Here is a 12,941-nt window from a genome sequence, read left to right on the forward strand (position 1 = left end):
TGGCATGCCAGATATGGCCACATGCATTACAACAGCTTAATGACACTTCAGAAATTTTCAATGGTTGATGCATTGCCACCTCTTGAGACACCTCCTCCACATGCTTGTGAAGGGTGCATTTTAGGTTAAATGCATAGATTTCCCTTCAAGAAGGATGGTTCAGTTAAAGCTGTTCGCAAATTGCAGCTTATACACAGTGATGTCTGTGGTCCCATGAGGACTCCTTCATTGGGTGGTCATCTCTACTTTGTCACATTTATTGATGACTACTCCAATTTTACTTGGGTTTATGGGCTGAAAAAGAAATCTGAAGTGTTCACAGTGTTTAAACACTTTTCAGCCATGGTTGAAAATGAAACCGGGCTCAAGATACAGATATTACGCACGGATAGAGGTGGGGAATACCTATCTGCAGAATTTGATGCTTTCCTCAAACAAAAGGGTATTGTGCATCAGCTCACAGTCAGGCTGACCCCTCAGCAAAATGGCAAAGCTGAGAGGAAAAATAGAACCCTCATGGAGATGGACAGATGTATGCTGAAAAGCAAACACATGCCTCATAAATTCTGGTTAGAGGGTTTGATGTGTGCCAATTACATTTTGAACAGGGCTCCCACTAAGGCTTTAAAAACAAAAACTCCTTTTGAGGTCTGGAATGACAGGAAGCCTTCAGTGGATCACTTCCGAGTCTTTGGATGCCTTGCCTATGCACATGTGCCAGTTGAATTTAGGCACAAATTGTCAGATAAAGCCATCAAATGCATATTTGTTGGATACAGTGCAGAAAGCAAGGGGTATCGTCTCTACAATCCTGCTACACGCAAAATCATTGTAAGTAGAGATGTGATATTTTCTGAAAATTCAGCTTACACTCAGGCTGATTTTCAAATGCCTTCACCTTCAGAAGATGTATTTCAAGGGTTGCTACCCATTGCTTTGGGTTCCCCTGCTGATTTTTCTGATCCAAATCAGAATTTACAGCAACCTTCAAATGCTTCAGTTCCGCCACGGGATGTCATGCCTCCTCCACAGGAAGTGGAACAAGTGGTACAGCAAGAAATTGCAGACATACATGCAGCAAAAACAGTCCCAAACTGGCTGTTACAGACTCTCCGGGAGAGTAAACTTGATGCTCCATTACCTGGCAGGACTCGCAGTGCAGCAAGGCACATGGAAGGTGCTAATTCAGTGGAATCAGCATATGCAGGTACTCTCCTTGATGAAGAGGAGCCTGCCACATTTGAAGAGGCACAAGGTAATGTGCATTGGATGAATGCCATGCACGATGAGTTGCAGTCCATTGCAAAAAATCAGACTTGGGATGTTGTGGACTTGCCACAGGGTAAACATGCTATTGGCACACGATGGGTATTTAAAGTCAAACGGAAGCCAGATGGCTCCATTGACAAATATAAAGCCAGGCTGGTTGCTAAAGGCTATGCTCAGAAAAAGGGCATAGATTATGAGGAGACTTTTGCTCCTACATCCCGGATGACCACCATCCGATCAGTAATTGCAATGGCTGCACATTTTGAATGGAATGTTCATCAGTTGGACATCAAAACAGCCTTCTTAAATGGGGACTTGCTGGAAGAGGTGTATGTCAAACCACCTCCGGGTTTTGGAATTACAGCAAATGCACTTCAAGTCTGCAAGCTTAATAAAGCTTTATATGGGCTGAAACAGGCCCCTCGTGCATGGTATGCCAAGATACATGCCTTTTTGACCAGCAAGGGGCTGCACAATAGTCCTACTGAGAGCACCCTCTACATCAAGATGGATGACTTACTGCTCACAGGGTCCAATGACGACAAAATTGCAGATTTCAAAACTGATTTGCAGACCCACTTTGATATGTCAGATTTGGGGCTGCTTCATTTTTATTCGGGGATCCAGTTCTCTCATGAGAGACGTGGCACTGTTATGTCTCAGTCCAAGTATGTTCAGAAACTTTTGGACAGATTTAACATGCAAGAGTGTAAGCCCATATCTACTCCTATGGAACCGGGGCTGAAACTCACAATGCATGATGCAGGAGAAGCAGTTGATGCCACACTTTACAGTCAAGCTGTTGGATGCCTCATATATCTCTGCAATACTAGGCCTGATATTCAGTTTGCACTATCTCAGGTGAGCAGGTACATGCACAGCCCCAAAACTATGCATTGGCAGGCAGTTAAGCGCATCTTCCGTTATTTGCAAGGCACCAAGTCTTTTGGCTTACTATTTCCCAGGGGGGGTGACTTGCAGATGCATGCCTACAGTGATTCAGATTGGGCTGGTGATTATGACACTAGGCAGTCCACTAGTGGCAATTGTTTCTTTTTGGGAAAATCTTGCATTTCATGGCTAAGCAAGAAACAGCTACCTCATCATGTGAAGCTGAGTACAGGGCAGCTTTCACAGCAACAGTTGAATGTGTCTGGCTGAGACGTTTATTTGCTGATCTTCATCTGTCTTTGGAGGGTCCTTCTCCAATTCTCACTGATAGTCAGAGTGCCATTGCAGTGGCAAAGAATCCAGTGTTTCATGCTCGCACGAAGCACATTGAGGTTCACTATCACTACGTCAGAGAGAAGTTACATGCAGGAGAGATCAGTATGATCTTTGTGTCCACACATGACAACGTTGCAGATATCTTCACCAAAGCACTACCACGTGAGAAATTCGAGGCATTTCGCAGTGCCCTGAACTTATATCCGTTTGGTGATTGATCAGCCTTGTACATGACATTGGCACTGCAGGGGGGTGTTGGAATTATAGATATAATTCAGCAGTGACCAATGTAATATAATAAGTTAGTTAGGGGCACTTTTCCCTCATTTAGAGGTTTTTCCCCCTAACTGCAGTTAGTTCACTAACTAGTGACTACTAAGGTTTTGTCACTATGACAAAACCTTATCTACATTACTTTGTGTTGTACTCTTTTACACTCTAATTTTTTGAGCAACTATAGCTTCCAAGCTTTCGACTCTCTCACTTTCTCTAGCTCTCACTCTCTCCATTTCCTTCAGTGCATTCCCACTCCCTGCAAACTTGCAGGAGCCTCTTAAGCACAATGAACATGTATGCAAATCTAGGGGATGCAGGCCCGAAATATGTTCAAAACTTTTGGCCTCTTCTTCACCAACTTTACCATGCTTCGTGCAATGCGAAAGATGGAATCAACACATTGTATTTGACCTATGTTCTCAATCAACAAGTCGAGGCATGTGACGCACAAGGGGTCCACACACTGGCTAGAAACCCATCCTCTAGCATATCCCCAATTTGACCACTCCACAATATAAACATCTCCACTTTTTGGACGCACTGGACCCCTCGTAGTTCCCCATTTTCTCTGCATGTTTCCAGAATTGATCCAAAGCCATGTGACCTGCAAGTGAGGAAGAGAAAAACGAGCTGTTTTGGAGCAGAAAGAAAGAAAGAAAATAGTGAGAAAAGGGCTGTTTTGGAGCAGAAAACTCAGAAAAAGAGGGTATTTGGAGCTGAGAAGAAGGGGCATTGTGGAGCTGAGAGCGCAGAAAAAAGGGATCTGATAAAAAGGGGCTGTTCGGGAGCAGAAAACTCAGAAAAAAGGGCTGATTTGGAGCTGGTAAAAAGACTGGGACAGCCTGGTTTCAGGCTAGCCTTGCCAATGTGTGCAAGAGGGGAGGGGGCGGGAGGAAGGGAGCTGCCAAAGGAGGCTGCGAAATGGCTGGAGGGGGGAGAACCAAGCAGATGAGCATCGCAGGCACAGGGGGGAGCATGAGAGAAATGGCCGACGGGAGCCTGCGGACTGTTTTGCGGCAGAGGAAAATGCCTGCCCTGAAACGGCATTTCGCCGTACCATTTCAGGAGCCCCAAAACAGAGTTTCTGGAAAATATGAGCAGCAGCTACTAGGGGGCTGGGGCCATATATGGGCCTGGCTATAGGGAAGCACAAGCCTGCAAACGGAACCACGTCGGCAGAAAGGCAGCAAATCGAGGCTGTACAGACAGCTTGGATAGCTTGGATAGCACAATATATCAGTGGGCTTTGAATTCCTTACAATTATTTCTAGAGATGTGGAGCTGGCCACTTTCTTTTTTTTCTTTCAAGGTTAATACTAGCACTCACACAAAAAGATGCACTTTGATTTTAAACATCCTTTGCTAGAAGAGTTGCACTGCCCATCTAGCAAAATCTTATTACATATTATGATCTTGCATCTGAGAGTGGTTGCACCCCACCAGTTGCTAGCATTGTGCACTGGCCTAGAAATAGCAAGTGCAATTGAACAGCAAAAAGTGATAACTAACCAGATATACGACAGAACACGATAACCATCATTCACAATACTATATAACAAATCTGAGTCTCATAAAGATAACTTTCAAATCAACAAATAAACTTGCAATTTCACAAGCGGTTCAAATATCGAGACCTCAACATAAGCATTGATCATCAAGCTACTTCATTAGTAAACAGAACATTGCAATACAACAAGGATTAAAAGGCTTCACCTATTCAAGGGCTTACCCTGAGGTACCTCCATCATGGCTGTTCTCCAGAACATCAAGGTTCTCCATAGCTGAGCTATCAAGTTCCATATGAGGCTCTGAGTAGTCACCAGAGAAACTGAAAGAGAGTGCGGCTCTCTCTTTGATTGTTTTGTTAGAGACTGGCATTTCCCTCAGGGGCAGTTCAAGGAAAAGATCTGAACCAGGAAGGAGTTCAAATCTTCCACAACTTAGTAGAGTTTGGTCGAGTAAAACTTGCCTCAAATAGGAAATGCAACCTCCAAAAGCACAAATAGCAGCCTCGGCCTTGCCACCTGCATTTGCGAGAGAGCGCAAAAAATTGGGCAGAGCGTGGATTAATTCTTTGATGTCTACGTCATCCTTACAGTTCCCATCTGTATCTTTTGTCCTGTCCCAGTACATCATGACAACTTCGTCAATGGTTTTTTTCGAGTCCCAAAACTCCAAACCAGGAGCCAAATTTGTAATCACAGCATTCCTGGTCTGATCCTTTAAAACCTTCTCTGTTACCCCTGTGAGCATGCCATGGGGCTTAACAAGCTCAACTGGCCTTAGCTCTGCAAGAATTGACCTCACTCGAGACCTTGCCATATCATCCAAAAACTGAAAAAATCACAAAACTGGAGATTTTAGTTACAATAAGAAACCTCATACAACAATTTATTTCATTAGCTGTGTATTATGTCACCCTTCATGAAATAAGGACTTGTTAAAGGCTTACTTGGCCAAGCATGAATCGACTGGTGGCAGCATCAACAAAGCACAATCCTATAACAGAAGAACCATCTATGCTTGCATTGTCTGGAATCTCAAAGACAGCCATAAGATATGCAGCATCCGGAGTAAATGCAAGCATTTCCCCTTCTGTCATGGTTCCTTTAGTTATGACTGCACAGATCTCCCGTTTAACAACCTGAGAACAAACATTTAGAGGCAAGCATGAATTATATTTGACCATAAGTACGGTAAGTTATCTATTTCAAAGAGCATGTATGAGAAGACATTGTCTCAAATACGAGCCATTCTACATACCAGGCACATAAAAAAATTTAATAAAGAAACAGACAAGCAGCATAACACCTTGAAAGTAAGATTCTGTGTCTGCAACAAGAACTATGTTCTAAGAATCTGCGGCTGCCACAAGAACCTATGTTTTACATTTCAAAAGTGTTGCAGTCACCACATGAGAGTCTAGCTCAAGCTCATCTATTGTAATCATGAAAGATCCTCTTGAATTCAAATTGACAGAAGCATAGACAAGCTCAGAGGGAAGCACTAACATTTCATAGGGAGCATTAGATAATGCCACCAACAGCATGGAGATACAAAAGGCTAGAGTCACTGCTGAACTCAACAAGGCAAGAGTAGGAAAGATGTTGCTGAAGGAAGAAGCTCGTCAACAATTCCATGGAATTTGTGGATGTCAAGAAAAGAACAAAAGTAATAGCAGTCGGCTGCCTGTTCTAAAATTTAGGCATGTACAAGTCTCGAACTTGATAGCATGCTATAACACAAAGGATGTAATGAAGGGGCAAAAAGGGCTATTTTAGTGTCCCTTTAGGTGGGAAAAGTGGAGGGACTATATAAGTCTCCATCCACCACTCATTGTTTACTTTTTGATGTGACATCTAGTCTATCTACTCTCCCTCTTCCTTCCTGCTACCTGCAGCCTACTCTCTCTCTCTCTCTCTCTCTCTCTCTCTCTCTCTCTCTCTCTCCCTCTCAATCTCTATATCCAGACCAGAGGTGCCTCCCGTTGCCTCCCCAATGCTCCTGGTAAAGAAAAAAGATGGTTCCTACTGCATGTGAATCTACTACAAGGATCTCAACAAGGCCACCATATAAAACAGATTTCAAATCCCCAGGATTGATGACTTATTGGATGAACTCAAGGGTTATCAGTTCTTCACAAAAGATAGATTTGAGGTCGGGCTACCATCAAATCAGAGTGAAAGAGGGAAATAAGCAAAAACAGCTTTCCGCATAGAACGGGGTTTATATGAGGTCGAGGTGATGCCTTTTGGTTTGACTAATGCACCAGCCCATTCCCAGGCACTCACTAACAAAATATTGCAGCCAATTCTCTTCCAAGGCGTGCTAGTTTTCTTTAATGACATCCTCATTTACAGCAAGACCAAACATGAGCACATTGGACATGTCAAACAAGTGCTGGAATTTTGAGGTTAAATCATCTTTATGCAAAAGCCAGCAAATGTACTTTCATGGCCGAGAAGGTTGAATATTTGAGGCACATTGTGAGTAGAGATGGCATTTAGGTAGATCCTTCAAAGGTGAAATGCGTAAAGAATGGCCGCAGCAAAAATCCCACCCAACTGAGAGAATTTTTGGGTCTTGCCTCCTTCTACAAGAGACTTATTCAAAAATTTGCAAGAGGGCAGCTCCTCCTATTGATCTTTTGAAGAAGGATGCCTTTCTGTGGTTACAAGAAGCACAACTCAGTTTTCAAGACCTGAAATTTACCTTAGACTCATGAAACTGTGTTGGTATGCCCTCACTTCTTAAGGCCATTCATTGTGGGGACAGATGTTGTCACGGGGGTGTGAAATTCTAAGTACTTTAATGTACTACAAGACCGTGACAACTTTGGTTTTAAAAGTCCAAGCGTGGGCTTAATAATGTGTAATTAAACGCGGCATGGTGCCTAGCACATAAGCATAATTAATCCCTAGGCCCAAAGGCATTCCAAGGAATTAAAAGAGTGGTTGTTGGGAAATGATGATGTGGCATTTTTAATGGGCCCCCTAGAGGGCCATGTACCTTCAGTGAACCCCCCTAGAGTGTTAGAATTATTGTTATAATTTAGCAGTGACCAATGTAATGTAATAAGTAGGTTAGGGGCACTTTTCCCTCACTTAGAGGTTTTTTCCCCTAACCACAGTTAGTTCACTAACTACGGTTAGTGAAGGATAAGGTTTTGTCACTTAGACAAAACCTATCCCACTCTTCAGTTGGACAACACTCTTCTATTGCAACTATTGCTTTCAGCTCTCACTCTCCTACACTCTTGCTCTCCTGCTCTCACACTTTGCTCTCTCTCTTAAACTCACATTTGGTATCAGAGCAGGTTGACCTTGCTCCCTGCTTCTTTGCTCGCAATCTCCCTGCTCCAAGCTCAACAGCTCGCTGCCCGCCCCGTATAAGCCTGTCGTCCGTACAGCCTTCCATACAAGCCGTACCAGCTCCTGCACCGTGTAGCTTCCGTCCGTACAGCCGTACAAGCTCACGGAGCTCTCGCTGTCCGTACAGCTGTGTTTGCTCCCGTACATTTCGTACGGTATCCGTACCATCGTCGTCAGCCCGTACAGTTCGCCGTCAGCCCGTACAGCTCATCGTCAGCCCGTACAGCTCCCGTACATTCCGTACCATCGTGCCAACCCGAGCTGAACATGTCCGTACACAAGAGGGTATCTGTCCGTACAACCTGATTGTACATTCCGTACAGTTTTGTACAGCTTGCCGTCAGATCCGTACATCCGTACAGATCCGTACCTCCATACAGATCCGTACAGAAATTTGCAATGTGCCGTATGCCCGTACCCGTCCGTACAGCAAGGCAGCTATTGGTTGGTAAATCAAATTCGAGGCAGATTTTTGCTTTGCAGGCCATTTTGGGGGCAGATTTGGACACATTTTGTGTATTGGGAATTTTGTCAAATTTGGGGCTTTTGCATTTGTTGCAAAGATTGCAAAATTTGGGGCTTTTGCAATCACACTGCAATTTTTTAGTGAAATTTGGGGCTTTTGCAGGCAAAGAGCAATTTGTGCAACATTTGGGGCTTTTAGACCATTTGCCCCTTTTTGGTTGCAATTTCAAGCCACAAATTGGGGCTTTGTGTTGGGAGAGCAATTTTGCAGGTTTTAGTTCACACTGCCTTTCCGTAAGTGTTTTGAAGCACTTTTGACGGTTTTGGGAGAGATTGGATGCTCTGGCAGATTTCTGACAGAGACATTACAGAGATTTGAGTTGCATTTTTAGCCAGTGTTTGACTTTTTTTTTGGGAATTGTGCACTCCATTTCCAGCAAGGGAATTCAGATCTACATTTGCTGTATTTTCTTTCTCAGACATGGCCCAGCAAAATCAGAATGATTTCCAGTTCAGTGGTCTCTCACAAGGTCTCTCACAAGAGGATAAGCTGGATGGTACCAACTACTCCCTCTGGAGTGTTATGGTACGCAATATTATGATTTCCCGTAATTTGTGGGACTATGTAAATGGGGATGAGATCCGGCCAGCAAATGTGGCACCTAATACCCCTCCCCAGCAAGGAGGAGGCAGAGGTCGTGCACAGGGTACAGCTGCAGCACAAGTTATTGGTGCAGTTATACTTACCACTCCAGAGCAAAAGAGATGGGATTCACGTGATGCTTTAGCTTTGTCGTGTATTTCTCTTTCAGTGAAAAGATTCATCATTCCGCATATCCGGTCGTGTAAGACCTCAAAGGCAGCATAGGATATTTTGGAGAGCATGTATGCAGCTCGGAATGATGCCAGGGTGCATTTGCTTTCAGTGTCAATGAGACAGAAAATACATGGTATTTTGATAGTGGTGCCTCAAAGCATATCACTTCCAGGAAGTGTCTTTTCACATCTCTGCATCCACCTCCCGTTGGTAAAAAGGTCACATGTGTCAACAACTCCTCCTATTCAGTTTGTGGTACAGGAGAAGTTGAACTTACAACCATTGATGGCTCAACATTCAAAATTTCTGATGTCTTGTATGTGCCTGGTAACACAAAAAATCTACTTTCAGTGTCCACTCTTAACAGAGCTAGATTTCAGGTCATTTTTGAAGATGACAAGTGTGCAGTCCATGACAGAGAGAATGACTATGCCTTGAGATTGTCTGGCACTTTGTTACGTGGTCTTTTTCAGCTTGACATGTATGAGAAAAGACCAGCACATGCTCTTGCAGTTTCCACTCCTACTGCTGCTATGCAGAATGCGGAGTTATGGCATGCCAGATATGGACACATGCATTATGGCAGCTTGATGACACTTCAAAAACATGCTATGGTTAATGCATTGCCTCCTCTAGAAACACCTCCTCCACATGCCTGTGAAGGGTGCATTCTTGGTAAAATGAACAGATTTCCCTTCAAGAAGGTTGGATCAATAAAAGCTGTTCGAAAATTACAGCTTATTCATAGTGATGTATGTGGTCCCATGAGAACTCCATCATTGGGTGGTCATCTTTACTTTGTCACTTTTATAGATGACTACTCCAACTACACTTGGGTTTATGGGCTGAAACGCAAATCAGAAGTGTTTATGGTTTTCAAACACTTTGCAGCCATGGTTGAAAATGAATCACGACTCAAGATACAGACATTACGCACAAATAGAGGAGGGGAGTATTTGTCTGCAGATTTTGATGCTTTTTTGAAAGACAAGGGCATTGCACATCAGCTTACAGTGAGGCTAACACCTCAGCAAAATGGCAAAGCTGAGAGGAAAAATCGTACTCTTATGGAGATGGATAGATGCATGCTAAAAAGCAAAAAATTGCCTCACAAATTTTGGCTTGAAGGTCTCATGTGTGCCAATTATGTTTTGAATCCAGCTCCCACAAAAGCTTTAAAAACCAAGACTCCCTATGAAGTTTGGCAAGGGAGGAAGCCTTCTGTGGATCATTTTCGTGTTTTTGGATGCCTTGCATATGCTCATGTGCCCGTTGGGGGATTATTGTCAGTAGAGATGTTATATTTTCAAAAAATTCAGCTCACACTCAAGCTGAATTTGATTTGCCTACTTCTTCCAATGATGTCTTTGAGGGATTACTACCCATTGCCTTGGGTTCCCCTGCTGATATATCTGATGCAAATCAAAATTTTCAGATACCTCCACATGCTCCGATTCAGCCACAGGATATCTTACCACCTCCACAAGCAGTGGAAGAGGTTGTTCAGCAAGAAATTGCAGGTATACATGCAGCAAAAACAGTCCCAAATTAGCTGTTACAAACTCTGAGGGAGAGTAAAATTGATGCTCCATTACCTGGCAAAACTCGGAGTGCAGTAAGGCATGGGGGGGGAGCACTTTCACTTGAATCAGCTTATGCAAGTACTCTTCTTGATGAGGAGGAGCCTGAGACATTTAAAGAGACACAGGATAATGTGCATTGGATGAATGCCATACACGATGAATTGCAGTCCATTCAGAAAAATCAGACATGGGAAGTTGTCGATTTGCCACCAGGTAAACATGCCATAGGTACACGGTGGGTTTTCAAAGTTAAAAGAAAGCCCGATGGGGACCATTGATCGGTACAAGGCAAGGCTGGTTGCAAAAGGATATGCTCAGAAAAAGGGCATAGACTATGAGGAGACTTTTGCTCCTACATCCAGAATGACAACCATCCGGTCCGTTATAGCCATGGCTGCAAATTTTGAATGGAATGTTCATCAGTTGGACATAAAAACAGCTTTCCTTAATGGAGACTTGTTGGAAGAGGTTTATGTCAAACAACCTCTGGGCTTTGAAATTTCAGAAAATGCACTTCAGGTATGCAAGCTAAATAAAGCTTTGTATGGGCTGAAACAAGCCCCACGTGCATGGTGTGCCAAAATTCATGCCTTTCTGACCAACAAGGTGCTGCACAATAGTCCAACTGAAAGCACCCTCTATAGACATCAAGAAGGATGGGGGGGATATTTTAGTCATCATTCTTTATGTAGATGACTTACTGCTCACAGAGTCAAATAAGGATAATATTACAGATTTTAAAGCTGAATTGCAGACCACTTTTGACATGTCAGATTTGGGGCTGCTACACTTTTATTTGGGGATCCAATTCACTCGAGAAAAGTGGCATCGTTATGTCTCAATCCAAGTATGTGCCGAAACTCTTGGACAGATTCAACATGCAGGATTGTAAGCCCATAGCTACTCCCATGGAGCCGGGGCTGAAGCTTACAATGCATGATGCAGGTGAATCAATTGATGTCACACTCTACAGTCAGGTTGTTGGAGGCCTCATTTATCTCTGCAATACACGACCTGATATTCAGTTTGCAGTTTTTCAGGGGAGCAGATATATGCACAGCCCAAAGACTATGCATTGGCAGGCTGTAAAACGCATCTTCCGTTATTTGCAAGGTACCAAGTCTATTGGCTTGATGTTTCCCAGGGGGGGTGACTTGCAGATGCATGCCTACAATGACTCAGATTGGGCTGGAGACTATGACACTAGGCAGTCCACAAATGGCAATTGTTTCTTTTTGGGCAAAGCTTGTATTTCTTGGTTGAGTAAGAAACAATCTACAGTGGCTACCTCCTCATGTGAAGCTGAGTACAGGACAGCTTTCACAGCGACAGTTGAATGTGTTTGGCTGCGTCGTTTATTTGCTGATCTTCATCTTTCATTGGAGGGTCCTTCTCCAATTCTCACTGATAGTCAGAGTGCTATTGCAGTGGCAAAGAATCCTGTGTTTCATGCTCGCACGAAGCACATTGAGGTTCACTATCACTACGTCAAAGAGAAGTTGCATGCAGGAGAGATCAGTATGATCTATGTGTCAACACATGACAATGTTGCAGACATTTTCACCAAAGCACTTTCACGTGAAAAGTTTGAGGCATTTTGCAGTGCCTTGAACTTATCTCCTTTTGGTGATTGATCATTTCCTTGTATATGACATTGGCACTGCACGGGGTTGTTAGAATTATTGTTATAATTTAGCAGTGACCAATGTAATGTAATAAGTAGGTTAGGGGCACTTTTCCCTCACTTAGAGGTTTTTCTCCCTAACCACAGTTAATTCACTAACTATGATTAGTGAAGGATAAGGTTTTGTCACTTGGACAAAACCTATCCCACTCTTCAGTTGTACAACACTCTTCTATTGCAACTATTGCTTTCAGCTCTCACTCTCCTACACTCTTGCTCTCCTGCTCTCATACTTTGCTCTCTCTAGTGCCTTCTACATGCTCCTTTGCCATTCCTGGACCTTCCTGGGCCTTCTAAACTTCACATGTGTGGTTTTCTCTCTCATCTTCTCCCTTTGTTGAGATTTTGGACTGGTTTTTCAGCCTCCTTCAGCTGAATTCCATTTTTCTTCATAACTCCTCACCCGTTTGACTTCCTCGACTTCCGTTTGGCCCGATGGCTTCCCCTCTGCCTCCCCTTCGTAGTGATATGCTTTTCCCTTCGTGCATTTGGTAGAATGGGCAGAGCTGAGCACTTCTTTTGCTGGTCGAATTTGCAAATGTGGCTTTTTCTGGACCTTTTTGCTTCTACCGCCTCCTGGGCCTCTCCTCTTGCAAAGCTACAGCTTTCTATTGAATTTCGAGTGGTCCCACGCGCTGGTTGACTAGTTTTTCTCAGTTCTGAGGGACTTTCCGGCGATGAAACTTCTCCAAAACCTTCTCAATGCATTCCTCTCTGAAGCATGCTTCTTTTGAGCCCAAGAACTCCCA

At 43.6% G+C, this 12,941-nt stretch overlaps 1 protein-coding gene across 2 annotated transcripts in view; it reads right to left on the reverse strand.

Annotated features, from left to right (window-relative positions):
- The window catches only part of MSH6 (MUTS homolog 6), a 200,032-nt gene that overhangs the window by 87,170 nt on the left and 99,921 nt on the right, over positions 1-12,941 (reverse strand). For both annotated transcript variants that reach the window (XM_087395158.1, XM_087395157.1), the window contains exons 8-9: positions 5,225-5,416; positions 4,502-5,106 (exon numbers count right to left, since the gene is read on the reverse strand). In XM_087395158.1, coding sequence (XP_087251284.1) covers positions 4,502-5,106; positions 5,225-5,416 — 797 coding nt within the window. The remainder of the gene's footprint in view (positions 1-4,501; positions 5,107-5,224; positions 5,417-12,941) is intronic.

This window comes from Dipteris shenzhenensis, chromosome 24 (genome assembly GCF_047967505.1).
Source record: "Dipteris shenzhenensis isolate YYH24624 ecotype China chromosome 24, Dip_SZ_1.0, whole genome shotgun sequence".
NCBI lineage: Eukaryota > Viridiplantae > Streptophyta > Polypodiopsida > Gleicheniales > Dipteridaceae > Dipteris > Dipteris shenzhenensis.